Genomic DNA, 22,145 nt, shown 5'->3' on the forward strand with positions numbered 1-22,145 from the left:
TGGGAAATGTAGTCTGTGAGTGAATATGATAGTCTGGTGTGGAGTGCCCTCTGGTGGCTTTCAAAGGCACTCCAGCTGGTGACCGTTACAGTAAGGACATAAAATATGAACCTGAGGAAATCAAAAATATATTTTATAAATATAAATCTCTGTATAATCATTCAGAACAAGTAGATAAAAAAGAAATTGAAGATTATTTAGCTGAATTAGATCTCCCCTCCATAGGAACTACTCAAAATGGATCATTAAATTCACCCATTACTAAAAAAGAGCTTGATAATGCTATCAGTAGATTGAAAAGCAAAAAAAAGTCCAGGAACAGATGGCTATCCTAACGAATGGTACAAAGTTTATAAAGAAGACCTTGCCCCTCTATTGTTGGAATCTTTCAATTGGACACTCAAACATGCAAAATGCCCTTCCTCATGGAAAGAGGCCATGATAACAGTCATACCAAAGGAAGGTAAAAATAAAGAGTTATGTGAGTCTTATCGTCCAATTTCCAATTTGAATGTTGATTATAAATGATTCACGTCTATAATCGCTAGAAGATTAGAAACCTTCCTCCCAGATCTGATAGATGAGGACCAGACGGGTTTTATAAAAGGTCGCCAAATGCAAGATAACATTCGGCGCACATTACATATAATTAATGAAGTCAATAAACAGAGCACTCCTACAGCCTTAGTAAGTCTTGACGCGGAAAAGGCTTTTGATAGAGTCTCCTGGAATTTTCTTTTTGCGGTTTTGAAAAGAATGGGCTTTGATAAAACTATTATTAAATGTATACAGGCCCTATACGATAAACCAGTGGCTAGAATGAAAATAAATGGCGACTTAACAGACAGGTTCAAGCTCTTCAGAGGGACAAGGCAGGGATGCTGTCTAAGCCCCTCCCTTTGCCTTGTTTATAGAGCCTTTGGCTGTAAGGACCACCCATTGGCCCAACGACGGAATCCAACGGCCTGGCGAAGGTTTAATGCGTGTATGTCTTTTCAGCGCTCCAGTGAAGTTCACTTAATTTATTGGAACTTAGTTTTAGTATTACTTTAGCTCTATGCGTAATCTGACTCCAATTTCAAATGATAATCAAATTTAGATCGTATTTCTGATTAGAAAATAATCATAAATATTGATTATGAATTAATTTAGATCTTTGATTATTCTGATTATCCCATACTTTCAATTATTCGCTCATTACGGACCTAGTGTCGCTTTGAGACGTCACGTCGCGACTGCGCGCTCACGATCACAAACTAGCCAGTCCTGAAACAGTCAGAGGGTGTAGTGCAAGTATTTTACCCAATGCAGCCGCTCACTGCAGACCCATAGGTGTAATTTTTTATAATATTTGCAGCATACAACATGCTAAGTCAGAAATCAGAAGGTCTTCCTAAGATGTGCCCCATGCTCCATTCAAAGTGCCTTCAGTTTGATCTATTCTGGACAAAGATTTGCGGAAACACCAGACTGCACATTAATCTACTAAAATGAATGATTTCTAAAACTTCAGAATAAATCAAGATGTAACATTTATTTGTCAGGTAAAAATGTATCATGCCAATTACAGAAGTAAATGATTAAAAGCCAATTCAGAAAATACATGACATCATTTACTCAAAGATGACTCTAAAAGTAAGTAATGTTTTCCTGACAAAGACACAGTAATGTGTCAGGGCTTTCCAATAAGAAAACACTGAAACATCACTATGGGGGATGATCCTGGTTACAGGGTCAAAAAGATTGCTCTGTCCCCTCGCCTTAAATACCAGACCAGAACAACAGGGGTTATACAAATGTTGTTTAGAGTTGTTTGGGCCAATCCATGTACCCCAGGGGGGTAGCACCTGGTTTCTTGAGATATCGTAAAGAGATATCAGCCAGAGAGGAGAAACAGGATTCTCCTAAGTTCTCAATCTTTCTCATTAAACCAATGACTGCAATGAAATTAAGACCATTTTACCAATCGCACTGCGACACTTAAAATGATACCAAACATGAAAAGGAAAAGCAACATATTCACAAGATACATGTGTTATATAGACATTCTTAATGAACTTTCAGTGACTTGAGGAGGGAGAAGAGGAGGGAGAGGGGGGGATGAGTTGAAGTCAAACAAGGAGACAAGGAGATAAGTTTGGGCAGGGCTATGTCCTGTGCTCGGTCTTTGCTATCTGCTGTCCAGGGTGCATTTTATGGCTTTATTGCAGGGTGCATTTTGTTTTAGCAGGAAAATCAGTTCTTACATGGCTCAGTATATAAGACAAAGTAAAGAACTTAAAGGAATCACAGTCGCTGAGGATGAACATAAGTTAGGTCTCTTTGCAGATGATATTATCATATACCTCAGCAATCCGAATTATACGTTTCCTAAACTTTTAACGTTGCTAAAAGATTTTGGAGGGAAATATGGGTATAAGTTAAACATTTCAAAAACCCAAGTTCTTTGTATAAAATATAAACCAGCTGACTCAATCAGACGAGCTTACAAATTAAAATGGGATACAGGAAAAATAAAATATTTAGGTGTTTATCTGACTAGAGAACTAAACACATTATACGAGGCTAATTATAATAAGATTAATGAAGTTATACAAAAAGATCTGACAAAATGGGCAACACTAGTAATGGATTTAAGCTCAAGGATAGAGGTGATAAAAATGAATGTGTTGCCTAGATTTCTGTACTTATTCATTTCACTGCCAATTTGTATACCAAAAACTCAATTTGATAAATGGGATAAACAAGTGAGTAGATGTATTTGGAAGGGGGCAAGACCAAGGGATAAGCTCAAAACTCTACAACTAGAGAAAAAAGAGGAGGGCTTGCCCTTCCAAATTTTAAAGAATATTTCCTAGCTGCCCAGTTGAGATATATAATTTATTGGTGCTTGTCAGAATATTACTCCAGATGGAAACACATTGAGCTTAACTACGGAACATGCCAACCACAAACGAGGCTGGGTGAGAAAACATCTAACCAACCTATAGAACCAAATCCTATAATAGATACAACAATTAAGATCTGGTGGGATATACCGAATAAATACAAAATGGAGGGGGATTGTAAATTGTTGATCTGGCCATTGTATTCTCCAAAATTCAGAAGTGGTCAGATGGATAGCACATTTACAAGATGGACTGACAAGGGAATCACCGCAGTGTGTACATTAACAGAGGGAAAATAGTTTAAATCTTTTGAAAACTTGAAGAGGGAATTTGACCTGGAAAACTCTGATTTATTTAGGTATTTCCAACTAAGACATTTTTATAATCGAGACATTGAAAATCACCTCTCTCAAGAGGGCAATGAATTAATAGATATGATCGCAGGGGCATACAGACATTTACCCTCGAAAACTGTATCCAGGTTGTACAAATGCTTACAAAATTGCAATAGGTTTGACTCACTATACATAAAACAGAAATGGGAAGTAGAACTGCAGCTTAAATTGTCAGAGAATGATTGGCATTTGATCTTTTACAACAAACTTCTACTAGCTCCAGACAATGGAGAAAATTTGGCTGGAATTTGGTGAGATACTTTATTACACCCCTCATTAAAAGTAAACAGTTAAAAAAAAAAACAACAGTGTTGGAGACTGGATGTCAATGTCAATCACGCTCATGTATTTTGGTCTTGTATAAAAATTCGCCCCTACTGGGAATCTATTGTAACAGAAATGGAAAAAATTTTGGGTTACAAAATAATGAATGATCCACAGACTCTGTATTTAGGCCTGTTAACTAAAGATGTTGTTAAAGGGGAAGACATTTATCTAATCAAAATGATGCTGATATCAAGTAAGAAAGTTATAACGAGGAATTGGTTGAAAAGTGAACCTTTGAGTCTGGACCAATGGAGGAATATCATGGAGGAAATATTTGCAATGGAAAAAATGACCCATGACCTGAGACTGAAAGCACACAAATGTAAAATATGATGGTGGAAATGGACTTGTGATGTAACTCACTCAAATGTATGAAACAAATGGAAGACCTGTATTTGTAGCACCCTTCTAGTTGTTATTTTGTTCAGTGTGAAAATTAAAAAATGCAACAAAAAAAAAACTCCAAAAAAACCAACAACCATGGATTCATGTTTTTTTGTGTGTGTGTGTGTGGTCCATACCCACCCCTCCGGCCCACACTGTAAAAAAACCCCGGTTACATTTACGGTAAAATACCGGCAGCTGTGGTTGCCAGAAATTTACTGTACCGTACCGTATGGTAGCAAAATTTTAGATTTTACAGACATTACTTAAATTTACAGTAATAAACCGTATTTAATTATCTGATATAATGTTAATTTACTATCCTATTTAAGTATTTACCAGTATTCTGTTTTGTACCATATTAATACACTGACAACCACCAATCACAGTGGAGATGAGAGTCACATGATGAATTAAAGATCATCACAAGCAGCTCTTAAGAAAGTTAATACTAATATATAGAAGCTGCACAGTCTCATTTATACAAACACTAAACACCATCATGGTAACACGTGTGAAATTTTAGAAACGCAATAAGCATTAATTTAACAACATTAAATGTAACATAAAACTAGAAAAAACTATGAAGAAAGAAAACTATGACGAAACATAGTTATTTCAACAAAAATACATCAAATGTGAAGTGTTTCGCAGGGAATTGTGGGAATGTCAATTTACGTTTTTTCACTGTAAATTATACAATGACTTTTCCTTTTTCACTGGTATTTTACTGTAAAATTACATTAAATGTACCGTTAGATCTATCACAGTTGTTTACCGTATATAGTAAGGAAACTTTCTCTTAACCAATTAACAGTTTTTCACTGTAGCATTTTTACAGGTTCAAAGTGCTCTTTAACAGTCAGATTGATCCTTGTATCAGTATCATAAACCATAGGTCATCCAAATAAAACAATTACAGTATATAATTGTTTGGGATTATATGGTCATTGTGTGGCTATAATGATGTGGCACTTTGCAAAGCAGTTATGCTGTATGTTAGCTAAAATCAGAGCAACAGGAAGGGTGTAATATGATTTTTACATTTACTGTAAATAGCAATTTTTACTGTATAAAGCAATTTTTTGAGTACTCACACTAGGAACGGTTGCCCAAGCAAGATTGCTGCCACATAGCGATCGCACTAGATGTGTACATGCCTGAGTCCAACTGAATCATGCCTCTCTAGAGTTTTCTTTTTATACCCAATCATGTTACTGACCTGTTTCCAAGTAGTTGTGAGATATTCCACCAGGTGTTTTTTTTTTTTGTTTTGTTACACAACCTTTTGTTGCCCCATCACAACTTTTTTTAAACGTGTTGGTGGCATCAAATTCAAAATGAGCATATGGCTAGAGTATTTCTCAAAAAACAATACAATTTCTCAGTTTCAATATTTTATGTGTCTTTGTGCTATTTTCAATGAAATAAATGGTTTAAATTATTTGTTTTAATTTACATTTTACAAAGTGTCTCAACATTTTTGGAAAATGGGTGGTAGAAGCCAAAGATGTACACACATGAATTTTTAAAGGACAGCTGATTCATGATGCTGTTGTATATGTAAAATTTAGAATAAATGCTAAAATAATATGTTGAGTTTGGTGGCTGTCACAGTGTTGGGTTTGTGTTCCCCGGGTGTCCACTAGATGTCCTCCTTCCCCGGTGTCACTCACATCATGAACTACGTTTCCCATCATCCTGTCTGGCTACCACTGATCATTGCACTCAGGTGTTCCCCATCATCATTGCACTCAGGTGTTCCCCATCATCATTGCACTCGGCCGCCAATGTCCGGAACTCTATGGAATAGTCAGAGACTGACTGTTGGTCCTGGCGAAGGTCGGCGAGTTGGCAGGCCGCCTCGCGTCCAGCGATAGCGCGGTCGAACACTCGCGTCATCTCTTGCTCGAGTGCCTGGAACGAGGAGCAGCACTCATGTTTGTTCTGCCACACCGCTGTTCCCCACAGAGCCGCGCGACCAGAAAGCAGTGTCATCACCAGGGCTACCTTCGACTCCTCGGAAGCAAATGTCACAGGTTGAAGCGAGAAATAAATTGAGCACTTGGTTAGAAACGTTCTGCAAAGATTGGGTTCGCCCGAATACCTCTCTGGTGCGGGGATGCGCGGCTCTGGTTGATGAAAAGTCCCTTGGGGAACAGGTGGGGGCAGGGCTGGCGCAGTGGGAACTCTCAGGCGTTGGAATTGAGAGGTGAGCTCGGACACCTGCGTTACCAAAGCCTGTATCGCCCGTCCCGAAGCTCCGATCTGCTCGTCCTGGCGATCCATCCGGGTGTGGTTTCCGGCGAACATCTGCTCAATTCCGGGAGCACTCGCTGAATCCATGAGTAGATGGTCAGATGGTTCTGTCACGATCCACACACACACAAAGGGTTCACAAGAATATATCTAAAATATAGTTATTGACATGAATCTGTTGTTAAAGTTATGTGTTTTTGTTTTGGTTTTCCCTGCCTGTCTGTCTGTGTTCCTAGTTAATTCCCATATTGTTAATTTAATATCACACCTGCTCTGTTTTCCCTTGATTACTCCCTCTGTATTTAAGCCCTTAGTTCCCTCAGCTCTTCGTTCGGTCTTGTTTGTGTTATTAAAAATGTGTGTATTATTAAAAAGACTTTTGGAACTTATTCAGAAGACCAAGAATAGATAATTTTTGCTTTGTTTTTTTCACCCCCCCTCACAGTCGCCATGAAGGGCAAAATTAGCTGTATAGACCAAACCCACTTTTTGCTTCAGACTGTAAACATGTGTTTTTCTGCTGTAAAGTTGGGCATTTTAACATGGGGGTTTATGGGATTGACTCTCTTCTGCAGCCGGCCTCTAGTGGCCAGTCGATGAACTGCAGTTTAACTCACTTCCATGTTGGATTCAAGAGAGAGATCGGAGGGTTGCCGCATGGGACTTTTGAGCCATCAATGTCATTTTGGTCCCATCTGCTCTTCGTCTGCGCCTATAGGGCTCCATCTCCATCGGCTTTATCTTTGTTAGTCATCCCCCCTGGTGTAGTTAGCCAAGTCTCCATCTTGGCTCTTAACTCCGTTGGCTCTGCCATGGGCTATTGTCCTGTCTGGATCAGAGTTGTCAAAAACCGACTTCAGTACCAACTCTGTACTGAAATTTTTCAAATGTGCCGCTGTTGAGCGGAATCATAAACACCTCTGATTGGCTATTGTGTTCACGTGCTCATCAAGTATGTCTGTGATTGGCTACAATGATCAGCGCTTCAAAAACATGTTGTAATATACATCAATGAGGCTCTTCAGCGAGCGCTTTCACACGCACACACACACACGCGAGCGTTTGTCCTGCTTTCAAAACACTTTCTAACACTCCCGTGCGCTGATCATTGTGGCCAATCACAGACATATCTGATGAGCACGTGAACACAATAGCCTATCAGAGGTGTTTATGATTCCGCTCAACAGCTCTCAAAGCAGCACAATTATTACATTTCAGTACCGACTTGGTACTGAAGTTTTTTTAAAACTCCAGTCTGGATCAGTCTGACATTTTGGTTCCCCTCCTGGCTACTCCCACTCTCCACTCCACCCCAGACTGTTCTGCCAACCCTATTAAAAAAAGAAAAAAAAAGTAAAAGTCATTTGATTTAAAGTCTTTTGATTTAAGAACATGCAAATACAACATGTACTAGAAAAAAGCCTTGTGTTTATCATTAAATGAAAAGGAGAGAAAGAAAAATGAAACTGCCTAATGCATTAGTTTAATCTGCCCAAAATCACATCAATGAACATCACAGAATAATGACGTCTCCATTTGAAAGTGAAATTTTAAAGGAAGATTTGAATGCAGTACAAAATCTATATGTAAACACTGGCCAACCCTAGACTAAAATGAACAGACGTGGCTATTTTGTTTCCACTTCACACAAAACAAAGTGAAAGCAATCCACACTTGACATCACACCCTAATTATGCACAAAGAAACAATATTTAAATGCTAAACTCTCTTTCTACTCCAGATTAAACTTAAGTAAATTGTCGGTGTGCATACGTCTAAACATGTGACCAGTGCAAACAATAACCAGAACAAGAACAACCTTTTCTTTTCTAAATTACATGATCTAAACTTGCCATAAAGCACCTTGACATCTATGTTTCAACCCTTTTGTGTAAGCCAACACCCTTTTTTCCAATTATAAAACTAAAAGCGAAAGCTAATGTTGTTTATGAAGTCAGTATGTTTCAGTCTCTCATCACTTGAGGTAAACTCTAACCTAACAGAGCGAGAATGGAGTTCCAGGTCTATTTAAAAATTAACAAAGACACAATTAAAACAATAACTCTGGCAACATCAAATGAAGACATTGGGAAACCCACCGTCAGAGATCTGAAGAAAAAAGCCCTAAGTTACTTTCCTGGAGTAACTGGTAAGTTAAAGTTTCATTCACACTGTTCAAAATAAATGACTTCTTAATATATGACTTTGTCTTTCTTGTCAGATCCAAACCTTCTGAGGTTGATTTATAATGGAAGAGATCTTGAAGGCAATACAAAACTTGAAGATTACGGCATTCAACAACTGTCTGTCATTCAAGGCATAATGAAAATGCGTGGAGGAAAAGGTATCATTTCTTTTTTCTTTACAAGATTTCACTTTCAAAATATAAACTTCATCTCTTTGTCTGTTAAAAGACTGTCACTTTTCTGATTCTAATTCATATAAATGGTAACTCTGTTTATAAAAAGAAACACTTCATGATAAGGTTCTATTTGTTAGTGCCTTAAGAACATATGAACATGAGTAACAATTAATATATTATTTGCAGAATTAATTGATCTTTGTGAATGTAAGTGCATAAAAATGCAATTGTTCATTGTAAGTTCATGTTAGTACATTGTATTAAGTAACGTTAAAAAAAATTGATGAAAAAATAGTACTGTATATGCACTTGTCTTGAACTAAGATATTAAATGCTTTAAAAGTATTGTTCATAGTTAGTTCATATTAAATGATACAGACAGACAGACAGTCGGATAGATAGACTTTACTACGCTGAACAAACTGCTTTTGCTGGACAAGTTGTCATTTAATGAATCGACAGCCTGTTGGATAATCTTCAACATGTTCGACCTTACATTCGTGTTGGATTTGATCTATTTTTAGAGTTTACACCGGAAAAAAAGCTGTTTTGTAAGAGAAGTCATGGAAATTTTTGCGACAGGTATGATTCAGTTTACAGCTCTTCTCATTTATTTCTATAGAGCTTATGTAGCCCCACCCCTTTTTTTCTATCTATTTGAGGGAACAGCCACAGTGTTGTCCGAAACCATAGTGGACATGGGGTCCTATCTTGCACCCAGCGCAATTGACTTTGTACAGTGACGCATGTATCATTCCTATATCTCACCCGACGTACAGCGGACTTCTCCCTCCACAGACGCACGTCGGTAAATTAGGGAATGAACTTGCGCTCCCGGGGGCGGTTCAGCTGAAGAGAGGAGGCGTGTTCCGGCACAAACGTTCCCTGGTGCTATTTTGCAGTTTCAGAAAACAATTCCGCCACTGACCAGGAGAAACTTCGTCTAAAGTCAGCGGCGCGTTGCACATGTTATTCAGATGCTATTTTAAGGGCGCATGCTTGGCCATAATGTAGTGTGTGCACAACGTACATACACTTTACTTCTCTCATCTACACACAGACGCAGCAGTTTTCATTTTTGCAAATCATACATTATTACAAGGAAAAATATTACCACATGAGTGAAATCACTGTGTCGAAGATGTGAAAGAATAGGCATAAATCTAGCTTACACATTTACCCAAATTATCATACGCCTGTTTAAGCGAAGCTAATCTGGGTGTGTTTCTCCATCCCCAATGTCACTTCTCTGTGTTTTACGGCCCTGACGAGAACGTCGGTCTCCTCGGCTGTGAACCGCTCGCGCGTCTGGCAAATCCGCCGTTATAATAGCAATCCGCCATGGAACAAGCGCGCCTGCTCTTAAAGGGAATGTGAGATGTCGCTCTGGGGTGCGTTTCCCGAAAGCATCGTTTGCCAACTATGGTCGCAAGTTCCCTCGTTACCAATAGAGTTCAATGGACATTGCGATGAACTTGCGACCATAGTTGGCCAACGATGCTTTCGGGAAACGCACCCCTGATTAGTTTATTTCACGTTACGCCCAAACCACACCTATGAGTAATGAAGCTGCTTCAGACCAACACATTTTAGATTTGCGTCGGGCGCAAGAGTAAGCCCACAAAGTTACTTGCGTTTCGTGCTTTATACTTGCGTTTCAGAACGTTAAAATAGAGCACATTATCTGTTATGGGTGGTTGCAGGAAGGCATTCGAAGAAGAAGATTAGTTCCAACACAAAGTTTAATAAAGATCAAACAGGCAGAGCAACACACACTAAATGTGAACATGAAACAGAGAATGAATGTGAAGGATCAACTTATATAGCAAGTGTTTTAATGTGTTTCGTCCCATCCGGCCTGCCATATTTGTGTATTTCCCCGGCGTCGAAATCAGGCTCATATAAATGTCAGGAAACGAGATTCCTATTAAATCCAGTCACTCAGCAGCTCTTAATACATAACCTTAACCTTTATACTTCATGAGAAATACGCACGTTGAAGCTTCAGTGTCATATATATGTAATATCACTACTATCTACAACTGCAGCAACCTATGACACCTTGACTCTAGTGATTTTATATTGTTGCATAAAATGATTGTATCTTATTAAATCCTGCAACTGATGCTTGTGTTTCATTTTGTGTGTGTGTGTGTGTTTGTGTGTGCTCTTCATAGGCCCACTTCCACCTGATGAAGAGATTCCCAGGACTATGATTGTCTTTCAGCATGTAGATGTTTAGGACTCACTTGGATTCATCTGAAAAAAGAATATCCAAATATATATATATTTCAAAAGATAATTCACAAAAAGATAATTTTGTAAATCTTATGTATTTTCCTCAGAAAAATCATTGCAATTAAATCTACATTAAAATATGTCACAACAATATCTGCTGAAACTGTGGCAGGGGTGGAGGGATATGAAAGAGCACTTTAATGAGTAGTCTACTACTATTACTGTTTATATATATATATATATTCTAACTTTCTTTTTTTTTTCTTACCAACAACACCATCTGTTATCTTTCCCACAAAAGGCACCATTAGTTCTAAATGTTATTTTTTTTACAGGTAAAATATTTTCACAACTTGTCAAACTTTAACAATTAAACTATCATATAGGATTTTTTCTTTTTTTCTTTTTGGTGCTTCTATTCTTTTTGTCACTGTTAGTCATGTGATTCAACTTTTTCATGATGTTTGATTGTCACAATGATTGCAGTTTGCGGGTAAAGCACTGTGGACATTATATTTTTTAACTTATTGTGTATGAAATATGCACTGTGCAATAAATGAGCTGGACAAATAAGATAAACACTAATACTTGATAAATTATAATGGATGATAATAATAGAAAATGATAATTTAATTAATAAATTGAATAGTTCATAATTTAAGAAACAGGCATTTGAAGTGGACCGCTGAATTTAAGTAAATTGTATTTTACAGTACACTTGGATATAAGCTTTCATTGTGGCAATGTGTGGAAGGTTAATTATTTTATTTTAAATGGGTTAAATAACTGTTCTTATAGAATTTTCTGAATGTGAAATTGCACTGTTCTCTAGAGAGATAACCATTATTCATTTCATTTATGGAGTAATTGCTGTATTCTTTGGTTGTTTGTTTGTTTTTATTTTTCTATCAGTATTTTGGGATATTTCTTATTACTTCGTATCACATCTTACTGTATCCATTACTGTATCCATTACTGTATCCAATAAAACTCTCATCTCTGATTTCACTGCATTAGTAGAAATACATTAGCCAATAGCCACCCTTATTTGTTTGTGTGTCTGTATTGGTAAAGTTTAGATTTCTGGCTAATAATAGATTTCCAACAGTCTGTTGTTTTAATCTCAACTGGGTTTTTAGACTGAAACTCCTCAGTACATAATGCTAGTGTCATCAAAGCCTTGCGATTACAGCTCTCTGTCTCTCTCTGTCTCTCTCTTTCTCTCTCTGTGTGTGTGTGTGTGTGAATGTCACAGTTTCACTCAGTTCATAGTCACTTTTTTTTAATCTGCCAAATATTTAGATAGGCTGTATCACAATAGGAAAACGTCTAAGGTTCCCTGAGAAGGAGATCGAGATGCTGTATTTGTGTTGAGACTATGGGGAATGCCATCACGTCTGAAGCATGTGTAAACACACACCAATATTGATTGGCAGATGGCAGTCGATAATATCACACGCAGAGCAACCGAGAATATAAAAGGGTGCAATAAGTTACACATCATCAACCCTTTGGTCTGAAGGAGAAGTGCAGGCATGCCGTGAAATATGGCAACGAGAGATACCCTACCTATTGCCCTTCATAATAATACTAATAATTGACTATTATATTGTCTTATAATAAAATTCTGTTCCAAAAACATGGAGTTTCATTTTCCTGTTTATTCACAAAAAAAGTTTTAGTAGAAAACATAATGTAAAACAAATATGTAGATACTGTATCGTTTTATTTGTGCATTTTAATGAAAGCAAGAATTCTTCCTCGTGATTATATATATATATAACTGTTTTAAGTATTCATTCATTAATCAATCATTATTTTCAATTAGATTTTTATTTCAAACATTAAACAATTTGAACCTAAGTTACAAAGGAAGCTTGGTTGAAATTATGGTTCCTCTGATAAATAAAAAACCTTTGCCATTTCAGAGCAAGTACATAATTATCAAGATAGGTTATAACAAATATCATCAATGAGCTGAAAAACTTTGAGATATATTTTTATAGCCATATTGCCCAGTCTTAGTTTAAATAGATTCAACTAACTGCATCTCCTAGCATATGATTATAATTTACAGCACATCTGCTCACAATCTAGGAACTTCTACTTGCTTTGGTGCGACTCCAGCTGAGCACAACACAAACTCACTAGATGTTTTTAGGCATTCATGAGCAGGTTTAAGACAGACAAAGCAAAAACCTTTGCAACATTTCTTGCATGTCATGATTTTACATCCCGCCTGAAGGTGTTCAATCAGCACACCACAAAATATGCAGGCACGAATCGCTGGACACAGGACATTCTGCACAGATCTCAAAGTAACCATTGAACAGTCTTTAAGTAGTTGCTGGTTGGTGATGTTGCAACCCACATTTTCACACTGATCATCACGAGGTCGAGGGCCTTTCCACTCTCTCTGACACTGCCAGCAGAATTCATAGATTTTCCCGGTCCTTTTTGTGCAAACTAAGCATTCTACAGCGAGATTGGTAGTGTGCACCCTCTGTATAAAAGTGCCACAACCAGGACACTGCAGAAAGATCAAACACAGTGATGAAGAAACAATGACAGAAAATCTACATATATATAGGCCTACTGTAAATATTTTAAATCAATAAGAAACAAGTAAAGACTCAGAAATGTACATACATCCTTTATGTCAACTAACTTCTTAGCAGCATTTGTTCCAAGCACATCCTCAAAACCTATTCGCTCATCATTTGAGAGTTTGGCTGATTTTCGGACTTCATCATATGGCCATTCTTTCTCACACAGTGGACACTTAAATACAATGTCTCCCTGAAATTAAATAACAAAGCTTAAGGTTAAGCCCTATTCGGATGGGATTAACTTTACAAGGGTAGAGGGAGTAATGTAATTTTGCCACAGGACGTCTGTAATATTAATGGACAGTTCGCACGGGATAAGATATCACAGTAAAACTAGCTGAAGTGGACGAGTAACTTGATTTACACACCGCCGTCACTCCTGTCGCCATGGGCCCTATTTTAATGATCTGAAATGCAAGTATCAAGCGCGAAACGCAAGTAACTTTGTGGGCGGATCTCGGGCGCTGTTGCTCTTATACCGGCGGGATAAATGACTCTTGCGCCCGACGCAAATCTAAAATGTGTTGGTCTGAAGTCGCTTCATTACTCATAGGTGTGGTTTGGACGTAACGTGAAATAAACCAATCAGAGCATCATCTCACATTCCCTTTAAGAGCAGGCGCGCTTGTTCTATAGCGGATTGCTATTATAACGGCGGATTTGCCAGGAGCGGTTCACAGCCGAGGAGACCGACGTTCCCGTCAGGGCCGTAAAACACAGAGAAGTGACATTGGGGATGGAGAAACACACCCAGATTAGCTTCAGTTAAACAGGCGTATGATAATTTGGGTAAATGTGTAAGCTAGATTTATTCTTTCACATCTTCATGGACACAACAATGATTTCCCTCATGTGGAATATTTTTCCTGTATGGTTTGAAAAAATGAAAACCGCTGCGTCTGTGTGTAGATGAGAGAAGTAAAGTGTGTGTGTGTTGTGCACATGCTACATTATGGCCAAGCATGCGCTCTTAAAATAGCATCTGAATAACATGCGCAACGCGCCGCTGACTTTAGACGAGGTTTCTCCTGGTCAGTGGCGGAATTGTTTTCTGAAACTGCAAAATAGCACCAGGGAACGTTTGCGCCGGAACACGCCTCCTCTTTTCGCTGAACCGCCCCCGGGAGCGCAAGTTCATTCCCTAATTTACCGACGTGCGTCTGTGGAGGGAAAAGTCCGCTGACTTTTCCGCGTCAGGTACAAAATAGGAATGATACATGTGTCACTGTACAAAGTAAATTGCGCTGGGTGCAAGATAGGGCCCCATGTGTGTGTTTCGCTGCTTCCTGATATGACGTGCGCAAAATAACCTATATTTATATATATAAAACAGTTATGTCCGGTCAAACGACGTATTAATTAAGTTCAGATTGGATTGTGTTGGTAATAGGCACTTACCTAATGCTAAAAGATGTTTCGTGCCTCTAACAAGTGCTGTCGATCTTCTCTGTGATCTGATGGTGTGTAAAACACTTGAGTGTTGCCACAGACTTGTCCCAGCGTCTAGAACTCAACTGATGCTTTTTCAAGCGTCTCCATACTTCTATTCTATTCGCACGGGATTAGCATTACCTGAGGTAATTTTTCCGGACCTTTTTACTGAAGGTAAAAGTCGCCGTAATCTTTAATTATTACTTATGTAGCCTAATTATTACTCTGACCTTGTCCGTTATAATTAGGCTACCGAGATGCACATTCGGACGGGACTAAAATCACAGAGAAGCTCTGGTAATTAGCCTTCTTACCCCACCTCTACATGTCAAACTATAATATGACATTACACTTTTTTTTTTTCTTTTTTTTTTAAGTACAGAGCGGTAAATATCTTTATAGGATATTTTGTTTTTTCCTATACACATTCTGGACATCACAGATATTAATTGCATTAATGAACATAACAACAGGGTGTAGATGCAGAACTATGAGCAGAAATGCTACCAGGAGAATATCAAACAACTCCCCATCCAGAAACACTTAACTTTAAATATTTACTATGCTCTAAAAATAGGCCCTACATGTATTAAAATAAATACACTCACATTTAACAGTTGAACTTTGCAACAATCTGTCAGTGACATCGGATCTGCGACATGACCGCAAGAGAGCTGAACTCTTAAAACATCAGGGTCATCGTCAAAAACATCTGAAATATTTACACAGGCTTGATTAAAAGCATAACTGTCACACAGCATTCGTTTAAAAAAGAAACATTCTTAAATTAGCGCAACTGAGAAAACCTTCTGAAGATCATACACAATCTGACTCTTTCACATTCCCACTTTCAATGGTGAAAAGCGGGTTGTTTTCATTACGATTTAGATGCTTAGAGAGCTTGTAACGTTTGGGATTTAAGGTTTTGTGAAGATTGCGATTTAAATCTATAAATAGGCTATCAAAACAACATTTTATTTAGGGCGTTTAATGCCAATAGATTGCATTGCTAATGCAATGTCATCCAATTCATTTAGGCTTCTTGTAAAGCTGTGTAGGTCTTAAGGAAAGAAAATAGCACCATGAAAAAAAAAAACAGAAATAGGCATTTATTTATTTATTTATTTATTTATTTATTTATTTATTTATTTATTTATTTAAAACATTTATTTTCCTATATGACCCGATAAATCTAAGCTAGGCTACTTATTAAACTGATATCGTGCTTAACTTACCGAGATCGCTGGGTTTTTGCACCACTTTGATGTCTGTGTCGCACAAAGTGATTTTTTTAAAGTTTCTGGGCATTTTCAACAGCAGTCGATTTCTTCAGTGTTGTCTCAGCTCTCAACTCTCAACTGTTTGTTTCACTCTTTAAATGTGAAAGTAGGCTACATTCCGTGTTTTAATTGGTCCAAACGATGACTCGCGTGTATAGCCTATTCTCCTCCCCCTTCACACGTTATCAGGTTACAGATTTGATTCACATTTATGTTTACGGTTTTAGTTAAATATTTACAATATAGCCTTCATTAGCCTTATGAAAATGTATTGATATCTCATGTTTCAATAACATAATCGATCCAGCTGCAGCAGCGTACAGTAGGCTATGCGATTGGCTATGACTTGTTTTACACTTGGATTCATCCGTCCTCGTCCCTTTTTCTTTCGGTCTATCAAGGAGGAGATAAAACGCAAAGAAAGCAAATAAGGAAAGAAAATAAATCGATGCAGTATTTTACTTTTAGACACGAAAAACGCATAATTGCCTGTGTCTGTGTCAATGAAATTGATACTGAATTAATTCCTGCGATTTTGGCTAATCTTCTATCCGACCTAGCCTACAATCCGTCTCTCTGAGGTAAGTTTTCAAATATCAGTAAATTATTTCCTTTTGTATCCGAAGTGTAGTTCACACCATTAAACAAACGACGTAGATTAATGAGTTAATGTAATGATAAATAGGGGTGAATTGAGGTTGATTGGAACACTTTTTTTCCATTGAGATGATTGGGAAAAAGTGTCCCAATCAATCTGAATTCACCCCTATCTATTTGAAACGTTTATTATTACATAATTCATTATTTTCCTGTGTGTATAGGCTACTCTAAGCATTGCAGTTTTGTATTCATCAAGTAGCCTACATATTAATAGACCTATTCCATTCCAAACATAACTGAACTTTGATTAGTCTGAATTCTGGGAAAAAACGTAAATTAGGAATAGGCCTATGCTTTTTTATTTACTTTATGTCAAAATTACCATAATTCAGAATCGCTGAATGTTCAGACCCTACGATTGCAACACCATAAAAAAGAATGAAAAACTTAAATGGGTCATTCCTGGGATTCGGAAATAGGCTATTTCCATTCCCCTAAAGTGGTGGTTCACCCAAATGAAATGTTAAAAGCTTTTCACAATACTTTGGTATCTATTGTAATGAATATAAATAATTAATGCATTTAATATATATTTTAAAATCATAAAAGAATGTATGTTTCTATAATTTTTGGCAATATTGTAATTATCTTTTACTTTCTTGTGAAAAGTGTTTAAAAAAAGCAAGATATTTTATAAAAAACAGACTATAAAGTTATGTCCGCCTATAATAATTTAGGCTCCACCCACACGTGACATCATTCAGGTCTCTTTAAAGGAGAACTCCGGTCAATTTTAACCCTCTGAGGTCTGAGCTGTTTTCTGGGCCCTGGAGGTGTTCTGACATGCTCTGACATTTCTGGTTATTTCTGTTACTTGTGACATTTTCATGGCTAAAGTCTAATTACACTGTATTCAGCACAAACTCTGCTACAATAATATATCAACAGCATGTATGTAAAAGTTTGTAGTTTTGAGATAATGACATTTATGCGTGGTTTGTGAAAATACAAAAAAAAATTCTCACTGAAATAAGGCCATGAAACCCCTACTGATTATTTCTTCACAAGACTTTTGAAAATTGTATGACGTAGCCTAGAATATTTGCTGCAAAACTATGTGAAAATCACCCTGACTGCTCATTCAGAGAAGACAATATATTGATTTAAAATTTTTACGACGTGTTTTGTGTGAATAAGCCTTATGCGAGAGCTCATTAATATGTATGGCTTTTCTCACCTGAGAAAGACAAAGGCACTCCCCTAACGGCCCTATTAGGAGCTATCAGGCCCCTATCATTCTGAGCAACCTTGCACAATACTGTAAATGAGGAGATTTAAAAAAGAATGGCTTTTAAATTGTTTGGATTTATTTACACAACATAATCCAAATAGACACAACAAATGGCAAAAAAAGCACTTATTGAAAGACAGAGACCTTTGTGCCATTCCTAAAAACATTGTACCTTTCATTTCCAAGGTGTTTGATTTTCACTTTACCATGTTCATGTTCCAGAGACTCATGTGAATGTTGAAGTCGGCAGGACTCAGTGGCATCTGGGCCCTGAAAAAAAAGTGAACATACTGATATCAAGAGAAAGGCCTGCACGATTTTGGAAATAAATATTAGATTTTTCTGGTTAAAATTGCTTTTTAAAATTCACAAAATACACACACACACACACACACACACACACACACACAAATGTTTCCAACAATATATAAAATAATGAACACCAGGTTTGTTGTGTCTTGTAGGCATAGGCTATGCGCAGTGCTGGGTAAAATAATAATAACAATAGATAGCAGTATAAATGTTCCAAAATATTTCAGTAACAACCAAGCTAGAGAAAAATATATTGATTATCATGTTACTTCAAATGTTTCCATTCGTTATGATGAAATGAGATAATAGTAAAAACATGAAGCCATTTGGTGTGTTTTGCTTTTCAAATTTTCAAATTATACATTCAAACGCGATCGCGCTGCAAAATCTGATACATTCAAACGCGATCGCGCTGCAAAATCTGATACATTCAAACGCGATCGCGCTCAAATATAAAACATTATGGTTACCATATACATATCTACGTTTGACCAGATATCCACAAACACAGTAGGCCTAACAGTAAACACGGGTCTAAATATTATAATATTCCCCATATATCTAGCAACAGTTCAACTGCAATGTGACATTTATGCAACAATAACAAACATGTAAGAATTTCTTACCTTAAATCTTTCTTGTCTTCAAATTGCGTTGTTCTTCTTCTGAGGTAGCCTAAATCCAATGTAAGCTCAGGCGCGTCTTTCAAACTCGACGAAAAGTGAAGTGAAGTGTTTTGGTGTTTTGTTGTTGAGGTAACGAGCGCGTTCGCGTTCCATGTGGAGATTTGCATGTGAATATCTTTTGCGCGAGTGGGCGTGGCCAAATTAACTGTAATGAGCAAGCGTTTGAGAAGCTGGACATCTTGTTGGTTTTATACAAATTACTTAAACAGAAAATATTTGTTTTCGTTTTGAACCCGATCATTTAAAAGTACACACTTAAATGTTTATAAAGGTGTATGGCTCATAAATGTGTGACAAGTATTCGCTGAGTTTTGTTTCAGTTTATAGACGTGCTCAAGAAAAAAAAGTTCACCGCGACGGAGAGGCAGAACGCACACCCTGTTTATTTTCTTTATTTTACAAAAGCACAATGTTTTGATTTGATTGTAAGTGGACACATACAAAAGTAGAAATATCACAGATTCTTTTTTTATATTTCTTTTTTCTGTATGACCATAAATGACGGAGTAATTTAAGTTTATAGTGCTACAATGTGGAGAAAATCCAGCAAAACGCGCCGGCGCGTTTGCCGACCTCAGAGGGTTAAGCCAGCGCAAATACCTGTGTTTACATCCTGTTTTCGGTTGAAGCCCAAATTAGTCGATTGCCTAGTTCACGCGCATGAAAACACTGGAAATAAGAAATCTTTTGTTTGTCATTTAAATAAAGGTTCAAGAGAATGAACATATCACAGAATTTTGTTTTTTAATTACAATTTACAAAATGTCCCAACTTCTCTGGAAATGAGGTTGTACTTTTACCAGAATTCTAGTCATTTATTCAATGGGTATGTGTGTGTGCATTTATATCTAAAAGTGAATGTGATTTTTTTTGTGAATTTGCAGAAGACACCACCCTGGTTGGCTCGCCTGTTTTCAAAGAGAGATGAGTCAGCACATCTGAAGACAAAAAAACTTTTTTTTTTCACGGCACACATGGTCAGATAATAAGATTGCTTGTAGCAACATGGAAATTATCAAAGCTGCACACATGGAAGTTAATTTGTATTTGGTAGTACTTGGAATACTGATATTACTTGTAATAGGTAAGTTCAGTTAAATGAAAATACTGTCATCATTTACTCATCCTTTTTTTATTCCAAACATAAATGATTTATTTGGTGGAAAACATAAGCACTTTTAAGGAATGTTGATGCTGCTCTTTTATTTTAAAAATCATTTTTGTTATGCCTTTGAAAAAAGTATACTACTGTGATTTAAAAAGTATTCAAATTTCAATATTATGGTTTTTTTCTTCTAAAATCCTTTTGATGAGTTTATAATGAAATGTCTTTTTGCAAGAAATAAATAAATATAGCATAATCTGCTCCAAAAACCTATTATATAAGGGTTTGAAAATTATTACATTCAACTTTTTACAATATGTGCAGTAATTCATATATATTTTAAGCATCATTTGTAGCATTGTGTTTAACATGTAATTTTCAGCAATGCTGAAGAGAAACCGTGACAGAAATGAGTCAAATGATCATCCTCTTGAGACAGTGAGAGTGAACAGAGATAAGAAGCAAAAAGAACAAGAACATCTGCTGACAGAAGAAAATGATGGTAAAAGCACTTGCACAGTAAAACAATGTATGTTTTCAGTGTATCCACAATCAAAAAACTGGTTTTATTCCCTACAGCATCATTTAAGCTTAATTGTCTGAAAAGCTGTTCAAAGCGAAAACGAGACAAAAATGAGCCAAATGACTGGGGTAAGAAGCAAAAAGTACAAGAACATCTGCTGACAGAAGAAAATGATGGTAAAACCACATGCACAGTAAAACAATGTATGTTTTCAGTGTATACACAATCAACAAACTGGTTTTATTCCCTACAGCATCATCTACATGTAATTGTCTGAAAAGCTGCTCAAAGAGAAAACATAACAGAAATCAGCCAAATGACCGGGATAAGAAGCAAAAAGAACAAGAACATCTGCTGACAGAAGAAAATTATGGTAAAAGCACATGCACAGTAAACAATTTCTGTCTTCAGTGTATCCACAATCAACAAACTCTCAAAAACATAGGCGCTGAATTGGCAGAGTACCCACTAAAAACACAAGATATTCTCCATTCACTGTAATCAATCAAAAAACTGATTGAGAAAAAGACAGTACTCTTGGAAAACTAACAAAAAGTATCGTAAATCATAACCTCGGTTCCTCTTTGGTCGGTCAGTTGACGCCACGTCGAGAGGCCAATCTACTTCGAGAGAAACTAAAACAAGCCAAATGCACATTGGCGTGCAATCATTTGCATCAGCTGCCACTGTTGCCTTTGGCTTGCTCAGTTGGGGATATTTGGGGATATTTAATTTAATTAATCAATCAACGATACTATTGATCAGCATTACCAAACGTGGACGTTCCACTAGAAACAAACATTGATGTATTGTTTTAATTTAATACTGTGAAGCTGCTTTGATACAACCTATGTTGTGAAAAGCGCTATATAAATAAACTTGACTTGACTTGTTCAGCCTCGCAGCGCGAGTATATAACGAGCAGTTGGTGTGATTGCACTTCAGCTTTTTGCTTTGGAGCCAAGAACTTTGATGCTTCTACAATATATACTAACTGTGAAACCAACGAGCCTTTCTTGGACCTCTCTATCCTGGTGCGGGTGTTACAGCACGGCAGCGTGAACAATCTTTTTTCTCTCTCTTCTTCTGTCTTTTTTTGTTTTTGTTCCAGTCAAACTGAGCAAACAAAAATGCTGTTCTAACAGCTGGTAAGGTGCGCCAGTCAGAGCGCTCAAAGGCTGTTTTCACTGCTGGTACCAGCGAGAGAGAGAGACAGCGCACAGACAGGTTCTGTGTTCATTCCTGTCTGTGTTCGCTGTGGCTGTTCACCTGCGTGCTTCAGCACAAACGAGAGCAGTCCCTAAAAAAGCTTACACAGATAGATTGCATCTTTTTAAAGATGACTTCTGTGTGTTTCTGGATGCGGTCGTTACCTGGGGTCACGGGATGGTCACGATCGCTGCCTTGTGTGTCTGGGCATTGAACACGCTGAGGCAGCTTTTGTGGATGAGCCAT

General features: G+C 37.2%; 2 protein-coding genes and 1 long non-coding RNA gene across 3 annotated transcripts in view; 2 read left to right on the forward strand and 1 right to left on the reverse strand.

Moving 5' to 3' along the window:
- The first annotated feature begins 8,097 nt into the window (after positions 1 to 8,097).
- On the forward strand, positions 8,098 to 10,899 carry LOC307170853 (uncharacterized protein). The gene is made up of 4 exons (XM_079892166.1): positions 8,098 to 8,144; positions 8,257 to 8,402; positions 8,475 to 8,597; positions 10,793 to 10,899. The coding sequence occupies exons 2-4, from the start codon at positions 8,264 to 8,266 to the stop codon at positions 10,855 to 10,857; spliced, it is 327 nt and encodes a 108-aa protein (XP_079748292.1). The 5' UTR covers positions 8,098 to 8,144; positions 8,257 to 8,263; the 3' UTR covers positions 10,858 to 10,899.
- Positions 10,900 to 13,156: 2,257 nt separating this feature from the next.
- On the reverse strand, positions 13,157 to 16,276 carry LOC307170629. The gene is made up of 4 exons (XR_013823415.1): positions 16,129 to 16,276; positions 15,502 to 15,605; positions 13,503 to 13,652; positions 13,157 to 13,383 (listed from the first exon to the last, which is right to left on the reverse strand). It is a non-coding gene; the product is annotated as an uncharacterized lncRNA (long non-coding RNA).
- A 3,673-nt stretch (positions 16,277 to 19,949) lies between these two features.
- LOC307170895 (uncharacterized protein) overlaps positions 19,950 to 22,145 on the forward strand; it is a gene marked incomplete at its 3' end in the record, with an annotated part of 30,524 nt that continues 28,328 nt past the window's right edge. Inside the window, exons 1-4 of the mRNA XM_079892204.1 lie at positions 19,950 to 20,146; positions 20,550 to 20,669; positions 20,747 to 20,866; positions 20,944 to 21,063. Of these exons, the coding sequence (XP_079748330.1) occupies positions 20,068 to 20,146; positions 20,550 to 20,669; positions 20,747 to 20,866; positions 20,944 to 21,063 (439 nt within the window). The 5' untranslated portion in view covers positions 19,950 to 20,067. The remainder of the gene's footprint in view (positions 20,147 to 20,549; positions 20,670 to 20,746; positions 20,867 to 20,943; positions 21,064 to 22,145) is intronic.

The sequence above is a fragment of the Squalius cephalus genome (assembly GCF_949319135.1).
Source record: "Squalius cephalus genome assembly, chromosome: 14".
Lineage (NCBI taxonomy): Eukaryota > Metazoa > Chordata > Actinopteri > Cypriniformes > Leuciscidae > Squalius > Squalius cephalus.